Source organism: Marmota monax, unplaced genomic scaffold, assembly GCF_021218885.2.
Source record: "Marmota monax isolate L192 unplaced genomic scaffold, Marmota_monax_Labrador192_F-V1.1 WCK01_AAM20220418_F8-fsc00004, whole genome shotgun sequence".
Classification (NCBI taxonomy): domain Eukaryota; kingdom Metazoa; phylum Chordata; class Mammalia; order Rodentia; family Sciuridae; genus Marmota; species Marmota monax.
The window spans coordinates 25,248,918-25,274,571 of record NW_026692881.1 but is presented as its reverse complement, the minus strand read 5'-3'; the positions used below and the strand labels follow the sequence as shown (position 1 = coordinate 25,274,571).

The 25,654-nt window shown below is 45.6% G+C and overlaps 1 protein-coding gene and 1 pseudogene across 1 annotated transcript; one reads left to right on the top strand and one right to left on the bottom strand.

Annotated features, from left to right (window-relative positions):
- Nucleotides 1-1,768: 1,768 nt before the first annotated feature.
- On the top strand, nucleotides 1,769-3,998 carry LOC124096366 (myosin light polypeptide 6-like; annotated as a pseudogene).
- A 7,815-nt stretch (nucleotides 3,999-11,813) lies between these two features.
- Dusp5 (dual specificity phosphatase 5) lies at nucleotides 11,814-25,411 on the bottom strand. The gene is made up of 4 exons (XM_046450458.2): nucleotides 24,840-25,411; nucleotides 20,258-20,406; nucleotides 16,003-16,222; nucleotides 11,814-13,275 (listed from the first exon to the last, which is right to left on the bottom strand). The coding sequence occupies exons 1-4, from the start codon at nucleotides 25,216-25,218 to the stop codon at nucleotides 12,869-12,871; spliced, it is 1,155 nt and encodes a 384-aa protein (XP_046306414.1). The 5' UTR covers nucleotides 25,219-25,411; the 3' UTR covers nucleotides 11,814-12,868.
- Between the last annotated feature and the right edge of the window lie 243 nt (nucleotides 25,412-25,654).

The window sequence follows — 25,654 nt, the reverse complement described above, 5'->3', positions numbered from 1 at the left end:
GGGGCACAGAGATTCCAAAGGAGATTTTATTTATTGGCTTCTGAGCTCATTATTTCTAAGCAAGAAGTAATAAACATACGAACAATTCCTCTGGGCAAAAGTTATGAAGGTCAAAAAATAAAATAAAGCTGGACATGCTGGTGGCACCTGTAGTCCCAGTTTATCAACAGGCAGAGGCAGGAGGATCTTCTGAGCTCAAGAGTTCAATATTGAGACTCCATCTCAGACAAACAGAAACAGAGCAAAAAAGAAAAGAAGAAAGAAAGAAAAAAAAAGAAATAAGAAAGAAAGCATAAATCATCAGTTATTTCACCATTCAGAAAAATCAATTTTAATATTTTCATGTAGATTCTTTCAGATTACATAAATGTCATCATAAATATACCCATATTTTATATTATCTTTCCATTAAAATATTATTTTATATAGCATATATGCTTTTGTATATTAATAATAATACAATAAATACTATATATACAAGTATGCATGCACATTTGTTGTTGTTAATAAAATGGGATACACAAAGTTTTATAACCTGCTTTTTGTCCACTTAATAATATGTAGTGAACACAAAAGGATATTTTATAATCCCAAAGGGCAGTTTAAAAAGATAACCTTTGGGATAAACAGGAAGCCAGAGAAGATGTATGAGCATAGAGTGAGCGGCTAAGCTCTGTGGTTTTGATAAATATTATGAAGGTAAATAAATCTTAGCTGTCCTGCCAGGTTAGGTAATTATTAGCTCCCTATCAGCAAGGCCACTAATTCACAGACTCGGGGATGTTGGTACTTGAAGAAGGCTTTGAGGTTATCTAACTCAATCCCCTTACCTTCCCATTGAGAAACTACAAGTCCAGAAATATTAAATAACATGCCTAAAGAGATATGACTGGTGAGGCTGGGGTTGTGGCTCAGTGGCAGAACGATCGCCTAGCACACGTGAGGCACTGGGTTCGTTTGATCCTCAGCATTACATAAAAAATAAAATAAAATAAAGATGTTGTGTCCACCTAAAACTAGAAAATAAATTTAAAAAAAGGTATGAATAGTAAACCACACAGCCCAAATGAAAATGGAGACCCTAACTCCTAGCCAGTGCTCTTGCCTGTGAACCACACTGATTACCAGGGCCTGTGCTTTGGCCACATACGATGATGTGCAGAATGGAACAGGGAGAGACGAGGCCCAGGCCCAGTGAGTCACCTAAGTGAATAACATCAGTAGAGATGTGTGTGTTAAGAGGACATCAAGCCCTGCATTGTGGCACATGCCTGTAATCCCAGTGATTCATGAGGCTGAGGCTGACGAATCACAAATTTGTGGCCAGCCTGGGCTACTTAGAGAGACCCTGTCTCAAAATTTAAAAATAAAAAAAGGGCTGGGATGTGGCTCAGTGGCGAGGAACCCCTGGGTTCAATCCTTAGTACTGGGGCAAAAAAAAAAAAAAACACCTCAAAATGTCCCTGGGCTAGTATTTAGGAGTAGTTGGACTTGATGTCAGACCATGAGAACCAAATCTTGGCTCCCTTATTGATCTTGCCATACAACTTTGAACAATTTACTTAAATTTTCTCACCTTCTCATTTGTACTTAGGGGTAGTAGCTGTAGGTACCTCATAAGGTGGCAGTGAGAATTAAGAAAAGCTCACAGAGGGCTTAGCCAGGGGCTTGGCACATAGAAAGAGCAAATAAATGTGAGACATCATGATGACTACTGCTCTGACATAAAGGCCAATGTCCTTGGACCCTTTAAAAGGAGCTTAAGGTCATGTCACAGCTGTCCTTGGCCACAGCCACCTGTAAGAAAAGAAGACCGAGAAGGAGGTCCATCCATGGAGCTGACCCAGCCCTGGATATGACATTATTAAACAAGCGAACAAAAAATCACTCAATTTATCCAAAAGAAGGCAGGTAAAGAGGGAAAACTGCACTGAAAACAGAGCGGGGGAAATAGAAAACAAACAGCAAAATGGTAGATTGAGACTCAACAATATCAGCAGTTACCTTAAAGGCAACTTTTAAAAGATAGATTGAATTAGAAAAGCAAGCTCTATTGTCATGGTCTGGGTCTAGAATGTCCTCCAAAGATGCATGCGTTGAAGACTTGGTCCTCAATGCAGCACTGTTGAGGTGGGGCTTTTGGGAAGTAACTGAATCATGAGGGCTCCCACCTCATTAATAGATGAATGCATTGATGGGTTCACAGCTGAATGGACTATTGGGAGGGGTGGGAAGTGTAGGAAGCGGGATCTACTTGAGCACATTGGATCCTTGGCAGGGGTGAACTTGGGAACCACCTTATTGGGGCTCCTCTCTCTGTTTCTGCTTCCTGGCCTCTGTGAAGTGAGTAGCTCTGCTCTCCCATACCCTCTCCACCATGATGTTCTGCCTCACCAAAGGCCCACAGCAATTGAGCCAGACGACTATGGACTGAAACCTCTGAAACCATGAACCAAAATGGATCTTTCCTCCTTTGAATTTTTTTTTTCTCATATATTCTGTCACATCAACAAAAAGCTGACTGACTAATACACTCCCACATGTTCTTTTCAGGAAAACAATTCTAAATATACACAGGTTAAAAGTCAAATAAAAAGATATATTATGTAAGCACTAATCAAATAAAAGCCAGAGTTGTGATACTGATACTAGGCAATATATACAACATAGTAAGGAATGTTACCAGGGACCAAAAGAGACATTTCATAATAATAAAGGGGTCAATTCTTCAAGAGGACATACTAGTCCTAATGGGACTTTGGAAATTCAAAGCAAAAACTGATAGAGCTGAAAGTGATAAATTCCCATTTTAGTTGAATACAATTTTACTCAGTAACTGATAGAACAGTAGACAGAAAGTCAATAAGAAGGTAGAAGACTTGAACAACATTATCAGTCAACTTGACCAAACTGACATTTCATAATGTCAATGTCATAATGTCATTTCAAACCCAAAAGCAGCCAATTACACATTTATTTTCCATGTGCACATAAAACATTCATTCACTAACATATTTTGGGCCATCAAATAAATCTCAATAAGTTTAAAGGGATTGAAATCAAACAAAGTATATTCCCTAACCATCAGAGAATTAAATTAGAAATAAATAACAGAAGGATATCTGGAAAATCCTCTTTTAAAAATTAATCATCCAGGGGGCTGGGGCTGTAGCTCAATAGCAGATAGCTTGCCTAACACATGTGAGGCACGGGGTTCGATCCTCAGCACCACATAAAAATGAACAAACAAAATAAATGTATGCTGTCTATCTACAACATATATATTTTTTTAATTTTTAAAAATTAAAAAAAAATTACCCCTGTAATCCTGGTAATTCAGGAGGCTGAGGTAGGAGGATCCCAAATTCAAGGTCAGCCTCAGCAACTTAGCAGGACCCTCAGCAACTTAGCAAGACTCTGTTTCAAAATAAAAAATAAGAAGGACTTAGGATACAGTTCAGTGATAAAACCCCCCTAGGTTCAATTCCCAGTGCCAAAAAAATAAAAACTTAGCATAGGCCACTGCTGCAAGAAAAGTTCCTGCACACCTGAGCAGTCAAGAGGTGTGACCTCACCAAGGACTCAACCACAGAAGTCAAGGAAGCCTTCCAGCTGCTTGACCAAAGAGGTGATGGCGAGATCCTGTACAGCAGCATGGGGATATGATGACTAGCACAGAACCCCACAAATGTCAAGGTGCTCAAGGTTCTGAGGAACCCCAAGAGTGATAAGATGAATGTGAAGGTGCTAGAATTTGAGTGTTTCCAAGCCATACTGTAGACTGCAGCCAAGAACAAGGACGAGGAAATCTATGGGGGTTATGCTGAAGGCCTTAGGGTACTTAACAAGGAAGAAAACAGGTACCATTTTGGTCCCCACGATGATTCCTTGATGGTACTATGACATAAGAAGAAGTGAAGACACCGGTGGTAGGGCATGAGCACAGCAGTGCTTGTATCAATCATGAAGAGCTCATCTGAATGGTGCTTGATGGCTGAGGACATTCTCCACATCCCCGAGGCCCATGCCACATGCTGTGTGAGATATGTGTGTGGCTCTGGAGGCTTTCTAGGCTGCTGCTGATGATGATGATGATGTCCATCAAATAAACTTGCTCTTTTCCCCACCCCCCAAATAATTTATTACAAAGCTACAGTAATCAAGATAGCATGGTAAATGTAGAAGGAGAGATATATGTAGAAGATATACATAGAAGGATAAGACATATGTCAGTGAAATATGTTCAATGGAACACCAATTTCATAAAGATAGACATGTATCTAGGAATAACTTTGAAACTTAGGACACATAACTTATTTAAAGAAAATTTTCAACAATACTCCACCAAAGAAGATATATGATTGGCCTACACACATGTGGAATAATTCACAACACCATTGGTAATGATGAAATGCAAACTTAAAAAAAATATCCAATGAGATCCCATTATAATACTACTAGAATGACTAAACTGGAAAAAAAAAAATCCCAGCTAGGATATGGAACAACTGGCCTCTCATTCATTACTCATAGGAATGCAAAATGGCACAACCACTGGAAAAACAGTGTGGTTGTTTCTTACAAAATTAGATATTCACTTACCATAGGGCCAGAAATATGCCCATGAATATCCATGGCAGGATTATCCATATTAATGCAAAATTGTAAAAAAAAAAAAAAAAAAAACAGGTCCAGGTCCACAGGGTCATGTCCTACTATGAAATAATATTGCATCATTAAAAAGGAATTAATTATTAATCTCTCAACCCTAATACACTGAGAAACATCTAAGTGAAACAAACCAGACTGAAAAACCTATGTACTGTATGATCCCATTTGTACAGAATGCCAGAAAAGCCTCAATTATAACAAAGGAAAACAGATCGGTGATTTCCAGAGGCTGGGGTAAGGAGAGGGAAGTGAACATACAGGGCACAGGGAGATGTTTAAGGTAAAGAAAACCATCTCTATCTTGATTGTAGTGGTGTTACCTTACTGTATGTAAGCATTTGCCAGAACTCAGTTAACTGTAAACTTAAAAGGGGTAAATTTTTATTGTATATAAATTACACCTCAATAAAGCTTGTTTTTAAAAAAATCACAGGCATCCTTTTTATTTAATTTCCATTGTGAGAGTGTTTTGAAGGGGAGTCATAGGTACCAGGAGGTCATTTAATAAGGAATCCTGAAATCAGGAACTAAAATTATGAGTGAGGTCCAGAGGAGGCCCACAAGCGGGAGAGGGGGGTCATTTTTTTTTTTTTAAAGAGAGAGTGGGAGAGAGAGAGAGAGAATTTTTTAATATTTATTTTTTAGTTCTCGGCGGACACAACATCTTTGTTTGTATGTGGTGCTGAGGATCCAACCTGGGCCGCAAGCACGCCAGGGGAGCACGCTACCGCTTGAGCCACATCCCCAGCCCCGAGGGGGGTCATTGCCAGGCCCTGAAGCCTGACTCCTCTCCACTGCAGGCTTCCCAACAGAAACCCCTTTATTTACCCATCCTCAATCTATGCTGCAGTTATTGCAATCAATAATCACAGCCACGGTTCACTGAGGACTTACTGTGTCCTTGACTTCATATTAGCTAATTATTCCCCATCACATTTACTCTTCAAACCTGAACCCACAAAGTAGATTCAAGTTTGGGCTGGTTGGATTTCTTCTTTTTTTTTTCTTTTTTCCTATCCCTTTCTTTGGTACCAAGCTCTACCACTGAGCTGCATCCCAGTCCTTTTTATTTTATTTTATGTTTTGATTCAAGGTCTTGGCTAAGTTGCTAAGGCTGGCCTCAGACTTGGAATCCTCTTGTGTCAGACTTCAGATTCCAGAGCTACTGAGATTACAGGTGTATAAATACCCCACTAAAACTTGAGATTTAGATGAAATAATTAATCCATGTCCACTCACCTAGCAAGTGACAAAGCCAGAATTCCATCCAGCTCAGGGTTATGAATATATACCCTCTGAGTTCTGGGTCCTACTTTAATATAACTTCAGCTAGTCCATTGACTCTTCAAGCAACTCTTAGTACCTTTCCCCAATCCTGTTGATCCAGCAGTCTCTAATCCCTTCTTCATTGCCTCCTGGGACATTACCTGTAAACACACTACATTGTCCACATTCTGCTTGAAATGCAATTCCCAAATCTAAATGCTATATGGGAAGCAAAGGTTTGTAAAGATAATGAACTTTTATAACAAGATCATTTGAAATTCCACTCTAAAGAATAAACCCATTTTGCCAGGTGTGGTGGCACATGCCTGTAATCCCAGTGATTTGGGAGGCTGAGGCAGGAGGATCACAAGTTCAAAGGCAGCCTCAGCAATTTAGCAAGATCCTAAGCAACTTAGGAAGACCCTGTCTCAAAATAAAAAATAAAAAGGGTGTGGGGATGTGGCTCAGTGATTAAGTGCTCCTGGGTTCCATCCTCAGTACCAAAAAAAAAAAAAAGAATAAACAGATTTCATACCCATGTATAAGGGGTGTAGTAGACATGGAGGCACATACTGAGAAGCTTTTGAATTTCCTTTCCTGAAAAATATTACAGTGTAGGGGAAAGCACATGTCCTTGAGTATCTACTTCAAGTGAGGTATTTTAGTTCTGACCCTCAGGCTGCAGCTGTGTGACCTTGGTGGGGAGGGATAACCTTTTCCTTTTCTCACCCATAAAATGAGACTAACAATACCCATATTTCAGGGATCTTGTACATCTTAAATGAAAGATCATGTGCAAAGTACCTGGAATAGAGCCTGCCACAGTAAGTGATCAATAGACTGTCCTCCCCTCCCCTGTTTTTCTATAGAAAACAGTAATTCTGGGCAAGTTTGGAGGTGTTTTTTCTGAAGCAGGAGACAGAACTACATGACCTTTTGAAATTACTTCCATCCTGGCATCTGTGGGGATTAGGAGACTTGTTCTCAGCTCCCACTTATCCCATAATCCCCACACTTAAACTCACAGGCATACCTGTTGTCTTTGGGGACATCTCTCCTTTCAGGCCCAAGCAATAATGTTCCCTAGGATCTGGCACCAGCAGTCATATTTCCTGATTCTAAGGCCACTGTTCTTTCCTTTTGGATGAGAGATCAATTTTTTTTCATCTTTTCATCATAGTGATGAATCCGAGGTTTCACTATCAGGGAGGTTTGTTCTTCTCAAGCAACACATTTTCTCCTTGCTGCTGGAAAGCCCAGAATAAAAGTGTTCAGATACTTCAAGGGTTTACTTTTAAGGCCCCATTTGGTGGCTTCCTGGTTTTTGTAAATCTTTTCAAGTGAATGCATGGGTGTTGGGGGTGGGGAAGAAGGAAAAGGACCTGACCTGATATTACCAATAAGCCAGGATTTTAAATTAGGTTCCCAGGCTGGAGCTGGAACTCAGCGGTACAGCATGTGCTTAGCATGAGTAAGCCCCTAGGTTCCACCCCAGCCCAATAAGAAAGAAGGAAGATTAGTTACCGTAGTTAAGTCACCTTGGGGTGCTGCTGGAGGGGAAACAAGATGGGTACAGAAGGTTTTACATTTTTTTTTTTCTGAGCTTTCTTATGGGACACTCAAGCAAGGGGCACTAATTGAGCATTTTACATAGTAAGAAAGTCAAATGTATGGAAGGCCACCCTTTCTACCTGAAACTGCCTTACCCGTAGCCCCCATCTAGGGAGTCTGAGCTAGCAGGTCTCTGATGTAGAAGAAACTGGTTCATCTGACCCAAACACAGCCCACACATAAGCTGATCAGTGACCAATAAGATGATGTGGTGCCGTGGATTCTAACTCATGAGGTAGCAGTAATTAACCAGATCTTGGGTAATTAATTGGCAAGTAGCCCTGGGGTAAAGGAGACTACATGCAGAGGGTTCAGGGGCTCTGAGATAGAGAGGGCAGCTTCTGGTTCTGACAGCTGTTCATTCTCAGGTTTTTTTTCTTTATTCACTCCTTCATTCAACAATTCTTATTGAACAGCTAGCATAGATCAGACCTGTGCTAAGTCACTTTCAAATCAATGCAATTCCTGCCCGGCATGGTGGTACATACACTCATGCAATCCCAGGGACTTCAGAGGCTGAGGCAGGGGATCACAAGTTTCAGGCCAGCCTTGTCAACTTAGTGAGACCCTGTCTCAAAATAAAAAAAATAAAAAGGTCTAGGAATGTAGCCCAGAGGTAACTACCCATGAATTCAACCCTCAGTACTGCAAAAACTAAACAAAATAAAATAAATGTAATTCTTGCCCTCTTAGGGCTTATGGTCTAGATGAGATGGGCATTAAAATAATCACAGACAAGTGAAATTTTAAACTTTGGCAAAATATGAAGGAAAGACATAGGGAGCTATGAGAGATCTAATAGGGACATCTGGCCCAGTCTAGGAGTCTAGGAGTCTTGGAGGTCTTGCTTAGGGAATCAAAGTTGGAGCTGTGAAGTGAAGGACCAGTGGGTGTTAATGAGTTGAAGGGTGATTTAGAGGAAAAAGGTATTCCAGGCAGAAACACGTATGTGCAAAAGTCCTGAGGCAGAAGGGAGTATGTCATGTTTAAAGGGCTAGAACGGGGTGTAACTGTGTATTAAACCCTTTCCATAATGTGGCCTGAGGGGACTCTTTTTATTGCCAACAAAGCCCAATGAACAGAAGCACCTATTGCAAGCCTCAGTGTTCAGAAGAGTACAACAGCATTGAAATAGCTTCATCCTGGCTCTACTAGCCACACGGCCTTGGGAAAGTTATTTAGTTAGTACCTCTGAGGTTGTTTTGTGCATCTGCAAATAAAGATAATAAAAACTTCTGCACAAGTCTCTGATGAGAATTAAATGAGATGATGCCTGTGTACCTGCCTACCGTGGTTTATGGCATATAAAAAGTTCTTAATGCATACTTTTTATATTAGCCAAATGGCTGGGAAAGGGGTAGGGCTCCATAAGAGCTCATTTCTTTAAAAAAAAAAACAGGGGAGGGGAGGCTACTTTTTTCACTCCACTGGGGGTGGAGGTAAGGGCAAGACTAATACCATATTCATTAAAAAAAATACCGAATTGATAAAAAGGAAGAGCACCTAAGACGTGACGTAATGTAGGACAGGGTCTGGGCTGTTAGCACAGGTACCACAGCCATGTCCACAGGTTGGTATTCTGGTGATTTGGGGTATGAAACATACATAAGAGAGGACAGAGTTGGAACCTAGGGCAAGAGCTGGCTGGGGGAGGGAGCCTAGGGGACATTGGTCCAACTGTGGAGGCCAACTCCAGTCTGGGACAAAAAGTCCAGTGAATGGTCATCAGAATCATGAAGTCCTTGAAGGTGCAGCCACGTGGCCCTTGCTCCTCCTTGATTCCCAGGTTTAGCAGGTACTCAGTGTTAATGGATGGACAGATGACAGTTATCTAGACAGAGGAATCACTTCTATCACATCCCAGTCTTACAGCTTTGAGCAATGTGTCCATCCATGCCAGGGTTCCCCAAAGGGTACTGGTAAGGGTCAAAGGAGAGGGCAGTGACAGAGATTCTGAGGCAAGGGGCCAAGGCCCCAACCATGAGGTAGAGTTCTGGACAGAATCTATCCCAGAAAGAAACACAGAATTTGGCAGTCACTGAGAAAGCAAAGGAACCCAGTCCCATAGATGAATCTCTCAGGGTGAGAAGAGACACAGGGGCTTCTTTCTTTGTGTATTTACACTCACCTCATTCCATAAGCACATTGTGTTATGTTTAATCTTTAAATAGGATTTGAAGGGTACATTGTTGTTGTTATTTGAGTCACTGAGGAAATGGAAGGGAAAATAAAATTGGAAAACTTCAATATAAACAAGGTGGCGTCAACACCAAGAACACAAGTCAGAAACTCCTATAAAACAGCCAGGGGTGGGCTCAGAGTTCAATTCTGAGCTGCCTAGTTACCTGAGCAAAAAGGAAAACAGGCACATGAGCTTTATGGTGTTCAGAAAATGAACCACCAGCAACTTCAGGAGCTACAGATGGTTGGGGTATCAGAGTCAGGGAAACATTTTTCCAGTGTTCCTGTACAAGGAGACCCGCGGGTGCACAGGACTTCTGCCAGCACACTGGATACTGGGTTGAGGCTTCTTATACATCTTCCACCCCCATCAGGCCCAACTCAGAGGCCAGAATGGACCCACAGAGCTTCATGCACAGAAGCAGCAGGAAATAGAATAGGGGACGTATCTGTTTTCCCAAACACATCTCCACCTGAGGATGCTGGAAATCAACAGAGGTGTTTCAATTGAGTCCCACCAGCTTCAACTCCCTATCTGGCACTGGAAGCAGTGTAAAGCTGATCTTGGCAAAAATGGAGGTGTAATTAATGAAGAGAATATTAGTGGCGTGAGAGTTCCAGAGCCATCCCCAGCTGTGGAGTTCACTGGCTTAACCCCGCCACCGCCCCCAGTGACTCACTGGCTTATGAGCAATTCTCATATGTCTGATTTAGAGGACTTACTCAGTCTTCAGAGAAAGACTTTAATGCAATAAGGCAAATGTCAGCAAGTGGGACATGGCTTAGCCTATCACCCCAGCCTGTACCTGGCTTCTATAGTCTGGGTCTCCCTGCTTGAGCTCCCCCCACCCCCACTCACTAGGCACCTGGACAGGCTGAAGATCATACCCTGACACTGACTAGAGGCTCACAGATGTGAAACCAGAAGGGATCAGGCATAGCTATCCCAAGCCCTGAAGTCCGGTCCACAAAGGGTGGAGATTAGCTCCCACACACTGGAGTTAGGGGTGAAGGGAAGGCTGGATCCTGAGACGCCTTATTCCCTGTTCAGTGCTCCTCACCATGAGAGCTCCACTTAGATTAAGCAGATAAGGGAGACAACTGAAAGAAATTCAGCCTCCTCAGTGTACAGGCTTCTCATCTGTGCTTTCCAAATAGCCTGTGGAGGGTGATTTGAGAGAGCAAGGCCTCAAGCGAGGCTTTGATGTGAGCTCTTGAGAAGGCCGGGCTAACCTGGGCTCTGCCACCATCTTGACCTTTGACAACACAGAGTGCCTCTTTGGGCCCTCCTGAATTGAGGGGTATAGCTGGAATCCCGGTGTCAGGCATCAGTTGTCTAGGGTGGCATAAATCCCAATCAGTTCCCTACAACCCCAGATTGGGAGGTAAGCCCCAAGACAGACTTGACACAGGCAGTGCTGTGGGGAGTCTGCTCCCTCCTTTCTCCACCAACGCAGAAGACATTACTTAGACGTCAAATTGAGTCTGCCTTGGATTTAAACCCACTCACTGTGGGATTTACCTAGAAACTACTGAGTGAATTTTCTGGAAGAATTAGTTGCAAGGGTAAAAAGGGGCTGGGGGGGGGGGGCAGTCCCTTAATGTCAAACAACTTCACGTAGTTTACATCTCCATCCCATCACCTTCTATCTAGACTTTTTAGTTGTATCGTGTCAGGCAGGGAGGGAGGAGATTGGACAGCCTGGCACCCAGGTTTGCTAGAATCCAGGGCCTTGTGCTTAAGTGGACATCTAGCTCAGTTCATTCCATTTCGCAGACAAGGCATCTGAGGTTCCAGCCAAATTGACCTATCTTGGGGTGATGGGATTGAGGAACCCAGAGTGAATAGTTGCTCCAACCACTTCCCTGTGAAGCCTGTGCCTGTTAGCTTAGGGAAGCCCCTCAGATGAAAAGCAGCATTCTGTGTCCTTGTTTCGATCACGGACTCATGAGTGAAAACCTTACAGCTACACATCCACCATTTCACCCTACTATTTGGAAATGAAACCCTGTGCAGCAGGCTGGCTCCGATCCAAAGGTATCTCCACTTTACTCCAACTCACCAACAACATGAAGAAGTGCTGTTTCCTTTAACTATTTTTATTTTGCACTATAAAAAAACAATAACAACCAGTAACATACCCCTTTTCTTCACATTCACATGGGTTTTAAGAAATTATTGCCTTTTCCCCTGGAGAAATAATCTACAGACAGAAAAGTAGTACCACATTGCAACAATCTGCAAATCCCAGAAGTCAGTAGCTTGAAGACAACCCCCAGGGGCTGGGAGGAAAACAAGTGTCACAAGAAACGAGACACGAGCACACAGAAGGACAGCAAGCTGAGGAAGGACTGTTTTCAATGCCACTGACCCAGAAGACACAGCAGGTACCCTTTTTCTCCAGGCACCCACTGCCACCTCAAAGGGGTGATTTTTGGTCTATGGTGCAACGGAGACTGGTTCAAGTATGATGAAGAATCATGCCAAAGTCCAAGGTCAGGAAAGAACCCACAGTGAAAATGAAACCCAGAAGAGTCAACATCTTGCAACTTCAACCAAATGTTTCCGTTGGACCCAGAGGGCATCTCACAAACATTTCAGGGTTCAAATCAGCATATCCAGGGTGTCCCTACCAATCCGGCAGGATAACTTTCCTGACTAGGCGGTGATCAGCTTATACCCCGAAGCAACAGAGAGACACTGAGACTGCCAAAGTTCAAAAAAATAAGATGGAGATTGTGCTTCCTTTAAAATGAATTGGCTTCCTAACTAACTGCCCTTTCTCCTGGTCCAGCAACTTCTCTCTTTCCTGTTGCTGCAGGTGTTTATTGCCTATGCTTGAAATGAAAAGGCGAACCTTGAGGTGCAAGGACTAGGAGGTCCTGAGAGGGCAGGGGTCTGGAAGTACAGTAGTCAGCACACACGGTGCTCTCATAATGGCTTGGCCTTCCTTCAGTCCCGAGAACCTCTCCGTGAGGTCAGTCTGAAGTTTGTCTGCAAACCTGATAATCGCTCAGTGTCTTACTGGGGCAGTGAGACAGAGAGAGGTCTTCAGTATTGCACAGGTGTGAAATGTCCATGAGTTTAAAAAACAAAATCACAGTTGCTCTGGGGCTGGGCTGGCACCCCACCCCAGTCTTAGCAGGATGTGGCAGTGGCCACAGGGCCCCTGTGGAGCTCTGCAACAGTTGAGTGGGTGGGCACTGGCGCCAGCACCGAGGTAGGGAATGTGCAGTAGGTGCCCTGCACGTCAGGGCTCAGTGTCTGCAAATGGTCTATAAATGGGGAGCCTGCTGCCTCCCCTTGGCAGGAGAGAGGCTGCGGGTTGGGCGTGGAAGGCAGGATCTCAGATTCATACTGCAGGAGCTGGCCCATGAAGCCAAAGTTGGGTGAGATCACACTCCTCCGCTGCTTGATGTAATCGAAGGCCTCCTTCAGGCGGAACTGCTTGGTCTTCATGAGGTAAGCCATGCAGATGGTGGGCGACCGGGAAACCCCAGCCTCACAGTGGACCAGGACCTTGCCTCCCTTTTCCCTGACACAGTCTGAAAGGAAGATAAGAGATTGGGAATGAGTGGGAACTGGAATTGAAACACAAGAATCAAAACAGTAATGTCACCTAGTTATCACACCCTCGTGCCTGCTCAGAGCCATGGTACCATACTGGACGTTTGCTAGTCTTCAGTCCCTACTGGTGAGGACAGACGTAGGAAGTATTTAATCCTCACAGCTGCTCCCCAGTTCTCTAGAACATTTGCAGATTCTGCCATGGGAGATGCTAGACCTGAAGGAATCCCTTCTGGGGATTCCATCCTAACTTGGGTTCCAACGGTGGGGTTCAAGAAGGAACTAGAAAATCCTTGAAAGCATAAAATTTTTATTGCATATGCACAATTTTCTGAGAGCCTCCCAGGCTCAAAGCCTTACTCGGAGAAGTAATTCATTGCCTCTCTCCAGGTCGGATTCTAATGATGACAACCTAGCCCCCATCCTGGTAGAGACCTCCCGGCCTCCCTGGACACCCTGTCTTGCTGTGCCAGGGCGGGATGCTTGGCTCAGCTCCTAGGGTTCTCACCACCAAACATACGATAAATAGCACATGGCCACTAATTATAGCCCTGGCTAAGTGACGCTTACTAGACGGAGGATATAAATGGCTTTTGCAAATTCCATGTTGCTCAACAATGGGAGTCACTGCTATAAAGCTACCACCATCAGTTAGCATTCTTTAGCTCAATATGACCAAAAGGGGGCCCCTCCTTTCCTGCTCGAACCCTCCCAGCAAAACAGAACTACAACTGTTAAAAATGGGAAAGGGTAAAAGGTGAATATTATCAACAAGAACACAAAAAAACAGTCCTTCCAATTCCCCCTTTAGCTAATGAGGAAACAATTACATCACAGGAAGTTAGATGTAGCTAGCACTCTGTGAGGCTGCAGTAGGCAAAAACAAAATTTTTGAAGGCAGCAGGTAGGGGAGCCCCCTTACATCCTCGCTCATCTGCTCCAAGTTCAAGAAGTTTGCAAATGAATCTGCAATGTCTAGAAGATGAAATATCTAAGGCTCAGGGAGGAATCTACAGATTCTTCATGTGAACCAAAAAAACCCAAAGTACACCGGTAGCTCATGAGAGGTACCCCCAATCCAATCAATTCAAAACAACAACAAAAAAAACAAAAGTTCTTATAAATCAGTTCCAAAGGGAGACCCCCAACTCCCTAGGGTGACAGGGTTGTGCCTTCGTTTCCTTTGCTCTTCCACTCATTTCCCCTCTTGAGTCCAGCTTTTAGTGGGCAAAGGGCCCAGAATGCACTGCTTCTCTACAGCTCAGGGGCCTGCCTTCTATAGGACTCTTCATCTGGAAGGGGTTGGTGCATATTTCAGCACAGGGCCCACTGGGGAGGCTCAGCCTCTTCCATTAGCAGGGCAAGGTGTCTGGGAAAAAACACTGTGTACTTTTGAAACCCTGTGGGGTGGTGTGACTGTACACAAACATATACAATATACACACAGGACTGGGAGGGACAGTTCTTGTGAGCTGGATGGGGGCGAGTTTCATGACCTCATGCAACAGCTATCTAGGTAATTAAATAAGAGGCCTAGGAGGGCAGAGCCTTCCCAGGGACCGGGAGAGCAAGTCAAGGGTTTCCCACCCAGAACCCATCATTTTGGCTGCTTCTCAGGCTCTAAAGGGATCATTTCAGCCTGGAGGCTCAGGGGACAATGAGGACAGGTTTGACCTTTTGCCTCTGGTGAATTTCTCATCAAGGTTTCCTATGGAGCAGAAATTGTGTGTGATGAGCACAGGGCTTACCAAGTGGCTGAAGAAGGGCCCTTTAATTGCTGTCTGCACCAAGTAATTATGCTGTGCCTAACACCTGTCTTTCCTCCTTCAACATCCCTTAGAACGTGATACAAGGAAAATCAAGCCTCAGTACCAACAACTATGCATGTTAAAAAGAAAGAAGTCCTCTTAAGACCACAAGGTTAGGGAGTAGTGTTGCAAACGTGGGATTAAAAAAAAAAAAAAAAGTTAGGCCAGACCCGCAGGGAAAGAGATATGGGAGAAAGAGAAGACACCAAACGGGAGGACAATCCAGGCAACCTCAAGTGCCTGGAAACCCCAAGGCCAAAGCTCTTTCCAGGCAGAGGGGTGAAGGCTACGGCCTTGTTTTCAGGTTTGCACAATGGAGTAAATGATAACTGCCTCATAGGAATGCAGAAAGGATGTAGAAGATGCCAAATTTTCTGTGCACAAAGCATGGAGCTTGAGTCAAGTGCTATCTTTAATCCAAAATTAGCTGAAAATGCAAAACAAATTGCCTCCAAAGCTGTTTGCCAAAACTGTGGAAAGCTGTTGGGCCCTCCAGGCTCAGTGCGTAAGTAGCGCTCTCTCGATCCTTCTGTTTGCTTTTAAAAATATCCCAACCTACGTAGAAACACAGTTAGGGAGCCCCCGCTTCCCCCTTTCCTCGTGTGAAGCATTACGCATGGACATACTCTGCTCCCGCCCAACTTGAAACAAAACAAGAGCAGCAGTGAGTATAGCCATAAAATTATATTAATTCATTTATCTTGCAAACTAAAGCTCCTATTAATAGCAGCTCAAGTCCTCCCTCTGCAGCATCTGTTCTTGGTGTCGACTCTTGGTGGTTGCATACACAGGGCATTTTTCTCTCAGAGAAGGTAGCCCCCCATCAGCACATCAAAAAACCAAGAAGGCATGCTCCAAGGGGCTCCCAAAATAATGGAGGGGGAGGACCCAACCTACCAATGAAGTCTATTGCTTCTTGAAAGTGGGAGCTGATGTCGGCCGTGTGGCTGTCTTCCACTGGGATCCATTTGTAGTGTAGGTGGGTCGTGCAGGCCTCGGAGGTCCGCCGGGAGACATTCAGCAGGGCTGTGATGTGCAGGTTGGCTAGGAACTCGCACTTGGATGCATGGTAGGCACTTCCAAGGTAGAGGAAGGGAAGGATTTCCACAGGGCTGCCCTGGAAGCAGAGACAAAGAACAACCAGGAAATATTGGATTAGCTTGCTCATTTGGAAGAATTAAAAATAAACAACTCTGACCTATTTGTCTCTTAAGGTGGGAGGTTCCCTTTCTGGTTTCCAGGTAGAGAGAGTTCAGAGCCAGGGCAGCTCAGCCAAGAGTGTGGGTGGCACCTCCATCCTGGTAAACTCTACCCACCGTGACTGCCGTGTGACTCAATGACAGCCAAACCCACACGGCCCAGAGTTTCATTTTTTGCACTTATCCAAGGAGATAGGAAATGCCAGCAGCCTTCCTGTGCTACCCAGTGTAAGAACAGGAGCAATGCAATTAAAAGACCTATGGTGACATTTCAGCTGCCCTAAGAGTACCAGGACAAGCCTTGAGCCGTGGGGCAACCCTGGCAATGTAGGCTCCCTTCTTTATAGCCCAGACATTTTATACTGTATTTTCATCAACTCTAAGATACTGTCTATTCTAAAATAACCCAGGTTTCAGAAATGGTAAAATATGCAGCCTCCTCACCCTCCAAAAAAGTATGCTTCTTAGAAATGAAAATAACCACTACCTACCCAGAATCCATAGACTAAGAAAAACTGTTAGACCACAGAGGGGTTTTCCCCACCCCTGACCTTCTTCACACGGGGTGCTGTGTGGGTGAGAGGGGTTTACATCATCACCCACACAGCAGGCTTCTGGTGTGGAGAATCAAGACTAAGTGAGAACCAGAGACTATCTACCCCTGAAATGAACCTCCAGCTAGTTGGACTCCAGCAATCTGAGCACGTATGGGTTCTCAGGTGCCAAAACAAAACAAACAAAACAAAAAAGCCAGTGACAGTTGGAACAACAGGAGCCCCTGGGGATTCAGAGGGAAACACTGGGCTGCAGGGACTGTGGTTGGTCTTTGGGAGCCTTTCCCATACCATCCATCCGTTTCCTGTCTTTCCATTTCCTGTCCAGGAATAAGAATGGAATGGAAACTCTCAGCCAGACCCATAATAGGGAAAGGGGCATGTGTGTGTCCTGGAGAGGAGGGAGGTTTGTCCAGCACTTTGTGCCTGTATTTTCTGTCCTGAGAAGTTGAGTGTTTCAGTAAAGCCAGTTCAGTCACTTAGAAGAAAGTTATAGAGGATTTTACCTAAGGTTAATTATAACAATCAGTATTTTTATTAGCACTTACAATGGCTGGCATGTGGGCCTGACACTTTGGATGTACCTATATAGCGCCAATTTCACAACAAATCTGTAAAGTAGGTAATGTTGTTCCCATTTTATAGAAGGGTGGCTTGAGGCTTAGATAGGTTTCTTTCTTTTTTTTTTTTTTTTTTTTTTTAGTACCAGGGATTGAACTCAGGGGCACTCGACCACTGAGCCACACTCTCAGCCCTATTTTGTATTTCATCTAGAGATAGGGTCTCACTGAGTTGCTAAGTGCTTTGCCATTGCTAAGGCTGGCTTTGAACTCTTGATCCTCCTGTCTCAGCCTCCAGAGCCGCTGGGATTACAGGTGTGCACCACCTGGCTCAGATAGGTTTAAATAACTTGCCCACATCAGAGCTTATCAAATGGTAGAGATAGGATTGAAACCCAAACCCAAGTCTCAAGGCCTTGTCTGAGACCATTTCAACAGTGACAGTATGAGAAATCAAGAATTTCAGGTAAAATATCCTCTATCCCTAAAGAGAAGTGAATTTATACCCTCTCCTTGAATCTCCCCAAACTCCCCTGCATTCGAAGCAGCCTTCCCAGTGGCAATGTGGTACAGAGGCTGAGAATCTGGGCCTGGGCACCAGGTAAAACTGCTCTTTCTCCATCAAGTCCCAGCTCCACATTTCCTAGCTGGTATGACCTTGGGCAGCCTCCCTAACCTCTGAGCCTCCTTAACCTCTGAACCTTTATCTGAAAACCTCTAAGCCTCCCTAACCTCTGAACCTTTATCTGTAAACCAAGGATAATAATCCCTATCCTCCTGGGATAATGGGTAAGTCATAAATGGGATAATGGGTGTATTAAAATCTGATACATTATAGAGCATTTTCATGAGGCTAAAGAATAAACAAATAGAAAAAGAATTTTCTCCCTGGGGAAGACACAGGACAGATGCTGGGAGGTCAGGCTATCCCAGCAGGCCAGGTTCTGGCCTAAACAGGACCCACTCCGTGGACCCAGCTCCCCACTAATTAGAAACCCAGAAAACAGCAAAGATGGTAGTGTTCTTTGGAAAACAGTGAGAGGCACAATCTGGTCAGTTTCTCTCAGAAACTGACCAGACAGACACCAATGGACACCTATACACGGAGCAGGCAGGATGGCTGACTAGGTCTCTCCCTTTCCTGAGTGCCTGGAAGACATGGACACCAGGCTTGGAACCCTACCCAACTTCCCCTGGAGCTAAGCCCAATAAATACCCCTCAAATTATATTTCTTTCCCTTTCTGAACCTCCCATTTACACTTAAGAGGAAGATACCAACAGCCTTTCGAAACCTCAAAGGTTAACAGCCTCGCCTCACTCCTCTGTGCAGAAGTGGTATGGGGGTTCCCCAGATGATCTTGAAGACACATCAGGGCCTCCCCAACCTTCGCTTGGCCAAAGGTCTTGCGTGCTTTCACACACTCTGACAATTTTTATTTCTCTTTCACTTTCTTAGAAATGGGGAAAATACAACCCAAACAAACAAACAAACAAAAATAGAAATCCTGCTAGGCTGGATGCACGTGACTTGAAAGCCAAGGGTTCATCATACACTGTGAAGATTTTCCATTAAGGAAAACAAACTGAGTCATAACCCTGGCACCTGGCCGACATATTAAAAGGATTCCTGACCAAGAATCCCATTCAAGACCAAGTCACCTGGTTCTATTTGGAAGTCTGTCCCTAGGGGCAGAGTTCTACTCAGACAGGGAACTGGCATTTTTGGCAGCATCTAGAAGTCTTCCCTCTTAGGCTTTGGCTATGTTCTTAGTTGGGGAGGACAGTGTGAAAAGCTCCTCCCACTACCCAGGTGTGTAGCCAGGGGCATGTGAAAAACAGGAGGAGGTCCTGAAAGGAACCACAACAGGGAGTTAAGAGAATGGGGTTCTGGGGCTAGGGGTGTGGCTCAGTGGTAGAGCTCTTGCCTAGCCATGTGCGAGGCCCTTGGTCCAATCCCTAGTACTGTGGGGCAAAAAAAAAAAGTTGGGAGGAAGAAAGGAAAAAAGGGGGTTCTAACTCTGTAACTGCCATAACCAGCCGCAAGACTTTGTAAATTAGTCATCTCACCAGCTACGGCAGTGCTTCCTCTCTCTGGTGAAAAGTCAAGGTGGGTTTTCAGCTCTGGTTTCTATAAAATCTGAACTCTTTTCTGCCTTTCCCCATCTTCCTACATCATGTTAAGTAACCCACGACCTTTAATGGGTGGTTACAATGCACAATTCTTTGAAGGAAATAAACCTCCACACCTTTAGAGAAACAAGAATCTCCCTAGCGTCTCTTGATCTCCTCTGGTGTCAGAATTTGTAGAATTACAAGCATCAGAGACCCTCAGGGGAGCCTGCTGAGCCATCCAAAACAGGGGCTTCTCTAGCACTGCAACCTTTCCCCCTGCCTCCAACCCCACTGCAGTTAAAAACACCAAGACACACCTTGATAGGTACTGGGTTGGTGTATAGAAACTGCAGATGATCAGCAATTACAAAGAACACAGGAAGCCTGAAAGTCAACTCTGAAATGTTTTCAGGGAAACCTAAGCCAGTATTTCTAAGCTTCTCTGAACCTCCCAAGGCAGCCATTAACAAAGTATCTTTCATTTCCCCTTTTCTCTAGAAGCTATCCAGCATCCCAGGGCTCACTTGCTCTTGTCAGCTTGTTTGCTGGAAGGATGCCCATTTATTCTTGGACAGGAACTCCAACTGGCAAGCTATAGAGGCTCTCCAAGTTAGAGGATGGTGCCAGCACCCTGATCCACAGAGAACAAACCACTGCTGCTGAGCTGGGAGAGAAGTCAGGTGGCTGAGGAAGGAAGGAATGAGACAGGAACTGGCAGCTACATACCTGGTCATAAGCTGGCCTGTAGTTGATGCTTAGCACTGGTTTCCCACACTGGCTGATGAGGGCTCTCTCGCTTTCGATCTTCTCTTGTGAAACGGGTTTTACGTCTACACAACACTCAGGATATTCCGAATAGAAGGTCTCATATCCCCCTAGAAAAACAAGTGAACATACAAAAAGTGAGACAGATGTAAGCATTGGTTTCTCTAGCTGTCAAAAATAAAATACTCATAATTAGCCAAAACCCTGAGTGTGGGATAGTAAAAAAAAAAAATTAAAAATCTAATAGGTTCTGGTCACATAAAAATTGAGTAGAACCATCAAGCAGTTTTAGGATAGAAATTGGATGCGTGCATACGCACACACATGTGTTTGTACACACAGCTCTAAAAGGCTATAGTTCAGAAAGGCAATGATTAACTTTTTGTGTCTATCAGAAGCAGCTTAAACTGTGAAAGAAATAATCTGGCATCTGGCAAATATTAACTAAACCCTTCCAGAAAAACAAAAGCCATTTTCTCATTTTTTATTCAAAATGAAGGTGTGATTATGGAAAATTTCATTAATTTATGAGAAGAAATTCTTTTAAACTGTTTTTCCTCAGCCCATTTGCTTTAAGCAGGATTACAGATGGCACCCTATCATTTATAAGAGAATAGGGACTCATGCAAGGATTCAAATCAGAACAGTAAACCAGCCTTGCCCCTTCTCACCCTCGAGGTGTTAAGAACTCTGCTGACAATCCCTTCCCTAGGTCCAATTTAGAGCCATCAATCCAGTTAATTGCCTTCTAGGCCAAATGGGAGGAATGAGGACTTCTGAACTAAATTCCCAGCCCCCATAAGTAAAGCCTGTCTCTGTTCCTTTGTGACTACTACCCTTTCTATCTTATTTATTATCCTCCCCACAACCTTTCTCCCAGGCCCCAAAAGGATACATCAACTAAGAGCATTAAGAATCTTAGCACTACATTTAAACTTCTCCAGACTGATGACTTAAGGCTAAAAACCACTCTCTCTAGGTCACAGAAATTTGTCTTCTCAAGGCCATTATACTCAAGTGGGGAAGAACCAAATGAAAAATGGCCTAGGGCCCCTCAGGAAGCCAAGGGCTAGTGGGCGAACAGGCCAGCTTTGCTTAGGAACTCTATTTCCAACCAGAGCAACCTCACGCACTTCCGAGAGCCTCTAGAAAGCCCACTTGTCTTTTAATGGCCCAGAGAATTCACTTAGTATCAAATCATGAATTAAATACGCATTCTGAGATCATGCCATTTCCAAAAAAACTCCTTTTCTCTTTTGTGTTTTGATATTGTGATGGACCCTTAATGGAGGAGGTGCTGTCTTTTTTCAACTCTGCAGTCAACAAATGGTTAATGGATTACATGGCAGTCTGCAACTCTCTCCCAGAAGCTGCAGCCAATTCCTAGAATGAGTCATCTTGCCATTACTGCTTCCTCTCAGCTTGCTGGAACTGCCCCTGCCCCCATTTAGTATACCCGAATCTCTCCCGTGGTCACTTCAACAAACAGCCCACCGTACCTCCCCGGATGAGTTTCTGGTCCTCCACAATGACCATGTTCCCTGTCATGGTGACAGGAGGCCCAGCTGGAGGATGGACGAAGGGGGGCAGAAATAGAGGTTTGGTGGTGTAGCTTCCTCTCCCTCATGTCCCCCAGCCCCCTTCCCTTCTAGGAGGTAGAGAGTGCCAGACTTAACACTGGCCCACATCTTCCCCAGAGGAGGTGTCCCTAGTCAGTCAACCACCTGATCATTTCCCATGCCAGATCTCAACACTTTGATTCTAGGAGATAAAACAAGTGATTGGGAGCAAGCATTTGCATCCAGATGGGTATAGTCCCTCCAAAACTTAGAGATGAGACTTGGTGAAAAGAAGCCTTTGGGCCACCCTATGTCTGGGCTTCAAACAGATCATTTAAAAGCTGGCTGTCAGTTGGAGAGATGTGGGTGTGGGCTAGATCCTGCCTGCCTGTTGACAAAATAAGGCAGGCAGACAAGGCGACTCAGTGTAGTAGAGGGACAGATAAACTGGGCCCTGCCTCTTCAAGCTGGGGTCAGGAGATTAGATGGGTCTTCCACCCACTCCCATCAGAGGTGTGGAGACAGAACATTCCTCTCCGGTGCCTCACTCACGTTGCAAGAGCCATGGCAATTCTTAGGGCTTCAACCTTCCTCAGAGTGAGTCTGCTTTCAATCATCACCACATTGCCAGAGGAACAGAGGCAGTGAGTAGACACTATATATAAATAAGCACTGGCCACACAATTCAGTCAATCACCATCTCATTGCAGTGAGTCTTGGTTTTGGAGGGGGGATTTAGAGAGTATAAAAGGCATTGCCCCAGGATTTGAACGCCACCAGGTTAAAATCTGAACTCATATCTAGACATGAGTTAGGCAAGATAAAGAATTTTTCCTCTGGCAAAAAAAAAAAAAAAAAACAGTTTGAAGTGCAGGGTGTTATAAGGATAGGAATTTCTACTGAAATCAAATGCACACAAATTTGACCTAGTAAGTCTTATCATTTTATGGAAAGATAAGATAGTGCACATACAAGAATATATGGGCAAAGGTATCCTCTATCTCACTGCTTCAAACAGTAAGGCTGGAAGCAACCTGCTGGTCATCACAAGTGAAGGGACATGTATGTCCTGATGTGGACAAGTGTCTAAGATCTAGATACAGGGAATATATTTAAAATAAATTTATTTTTTAAAGATACTTCTGGGAGGGCTGGGGCTGTAGCTCAGTGGCAGAGCACGCATGAGGCACTGGGTTTGATCCTCAGCAACACAGAAAATAAAAAACAAATAAAATAAAGGCATTCTGTTCATCTACAACTATAAAAAATTAAAATAAAAAGATACTTGTGGGAAATAATGACAAATAAGAAATAGTTGGTGGCTGTCTGGGGAGTAGAATGGAGTTTAAGGGTGTGTGGAAGACCCAACTTTCATCACAAAGGCAATGAAATTTTCAAATTTTGACCTGTTTAAATTTTGTCCTGGATATGTTATTTCATTTAAAAAAAATTTAAACATAATTTTGCAGAGTCCACCAAAAGCTGACTACTTCCTGTAGCAATAACTGGTCAACAGTCCACAGCCCTCTTGGAGAAGGGTGGGGATCAGAGGCAGGACCAAGAGGGTTCCTGGAACATCTTCACGGCTGCTGGGGAGGCAGAAGCTTTTCCTATATGCATTGCTAAGTAAAAAGACTAAATCAAAATGATATCAGGAAGAGAAGGCGATTTAGAGCCAACAGTGAGACCTCTGTATTGCTTAAAAAGGCCATTTTCCACTCCCCCGCACCTCAGGGGACTGGGGCAGTAGGGAGGAGGATTACCATCCACCTCTGTTATCTTCCCAGTGGGAAGAAGGGACAGTCACCAAGAGGTGCTAATAGATGGGGAGCTACCCACGAGCCTCTGAGGTGTGTGAAATTCCCCAAGTTAGGTTGCTTGAAACTTAGCTGCACCTGAGTACGGAACCACATCAGTGTTACAGTCCAAGGTGTCCAGTAATAGGGCTGATAGGACCCTGGGGGCCCGGTCCAGCTTAAGCTCTCATCTCTGCACCAGAACCAAGGTTCCCATATATTTGAGGTTACAAGGCAGGAGCAGTCACAGGAAGTGACCCAGAAATCAATGCTCTGGAGTTTGAGAGTCAATCACCCACCCACCCACAACAGGAAGCTAAAGTTATGTTCCCAGCAGGTGAAATGGGCAGGCCTGGTGGAAGCTCTTGGAGGTCTCCAATCAAAGGTCACAGAACCTCTACATCACATTGCCCCCATCACCACTGCCTGTCTCCCTCCCCCTATCCCCGCCCCCAACCCGCAGCACTGGCTGTCTGGCGGCCTCCCACCCAGTAGTAGTCTCGGCTCAGGACCAGTCCCAGGGATAATCTCAGCCCCAGGAAGGCAGGAGGGGTGGGAAAGCTGTCAGCTCCAAATTAGGCTTGAGAAAGGCCTAGGACCAGGAGGGGAGGAGGCCAGAGGAAAACAATAAAAAGCAATAAAATAAAAAGGAAAGGAAGGGGGAGGGACTCACCAGGGTCAAAAAGGCATGAGGGGTTGGTAAAGACACAGCCTAAAGCACTGTAATTGTCTAGGAGGGAGGAAGGGGGACACCACGGCGCCACGCTAGGGGGAGGGAGGGTCTCGACCTGCAGATCATGCCAGATACATCAGCAAGGCTCGGAGCCCAGTCCCCAGCGAGAGCAGTGAACCCAGTGTCAGGAAAAGGCGCCTGCGCCCTGCACGAGCTCAAGGCCCCCAAACTGCTAAGGAGCACCTCTCCGCAGCACTACCAGTCTCACTCAGCCTGGCGGACAGACGGGCTGCCAGACGCTTTCGAAGAACGCTGGTGGAGAGGGGTAAGCTCTGAGGCGGGTGCCCTCCCAAGCGCACGTCAAGCCCCACTGTGCAGAGTCCCGCAAGTGGTTGACTTTCCCGGGTGCAGGATGCCGGAGGACGCCCCAAGCAAGGAGGAGTAACGCAAGACCCAGGAATCCCGGTGCTGGATTGTGGTAGGGTATCAGGGGACCGGCTGCCCGCCGCACTCACCTTTGAGGAAGTAGACCCGCGGGCCCGCGGGCAGGCAGGCCAGCAGCGAGTTGAGCACTACGCGTGCGGCGCTCTCCTCCCGCAGCTTCTGCCAGTGGCGGCTGCCCTGGTCCAGCACTACCACTGCCGCCACGCCGCCGCCGCCTTCCTGCAGCAGCCGCGCGCGAGCCGCCTCGTCGGGCAGCACGTAGCGCGCAGACACCGCGCCGCCCCGGGCCCGCCGCAGCACCACCGAGTTGAGGTTGACATTGAGCGAGCCGCGCACGCTCGAGGCGGCGAAGGCCAGGTAGGGCCGGCAGTCGAGCACCACGCAGCGCGCCGCCGCCTCCTTGCGGAGCATCTTGCGCAGCTGGCGCCCGTCGAGCGACGTGACCTTCATGCCGCCACTGGCCAGCGGCCCCGCGCCGAGCGCCCCGCCGGTGCCCACGGCCAGGGTACCCGCGGGCTAGGCACGGGAGGGCCACCGCGGGGCTGAGGCCGGCCGAAGGAGCCCAGCGCCGGAGGGCGGGCCGCTCAGTGCTCTTTCCCGCCCCGCACGCTCGGCACCCGGCCCGGCCACTTGCTGCCCCAGAAGCCGGGGATTCCGCCGGCAGCGCAGCGTTTTATGTGAATGAGTGTGCGGCCTGTGACGTGGCTGCCCATATAAGGCCAAATATGGGTATTTCCCCGCCCCTTCTGTCGTGATCACGCCCACAGGGGCGGGGCGGGCGCCGAGGGTTAGTCAGAGGGAGAAAGAGGAAGTGGAAGGCGCCTCCTCGCTCTCTCCGCGGCGTAGCGCGGAGGGACTCACTCTCGCATCACCCGCGCTGCGGGTG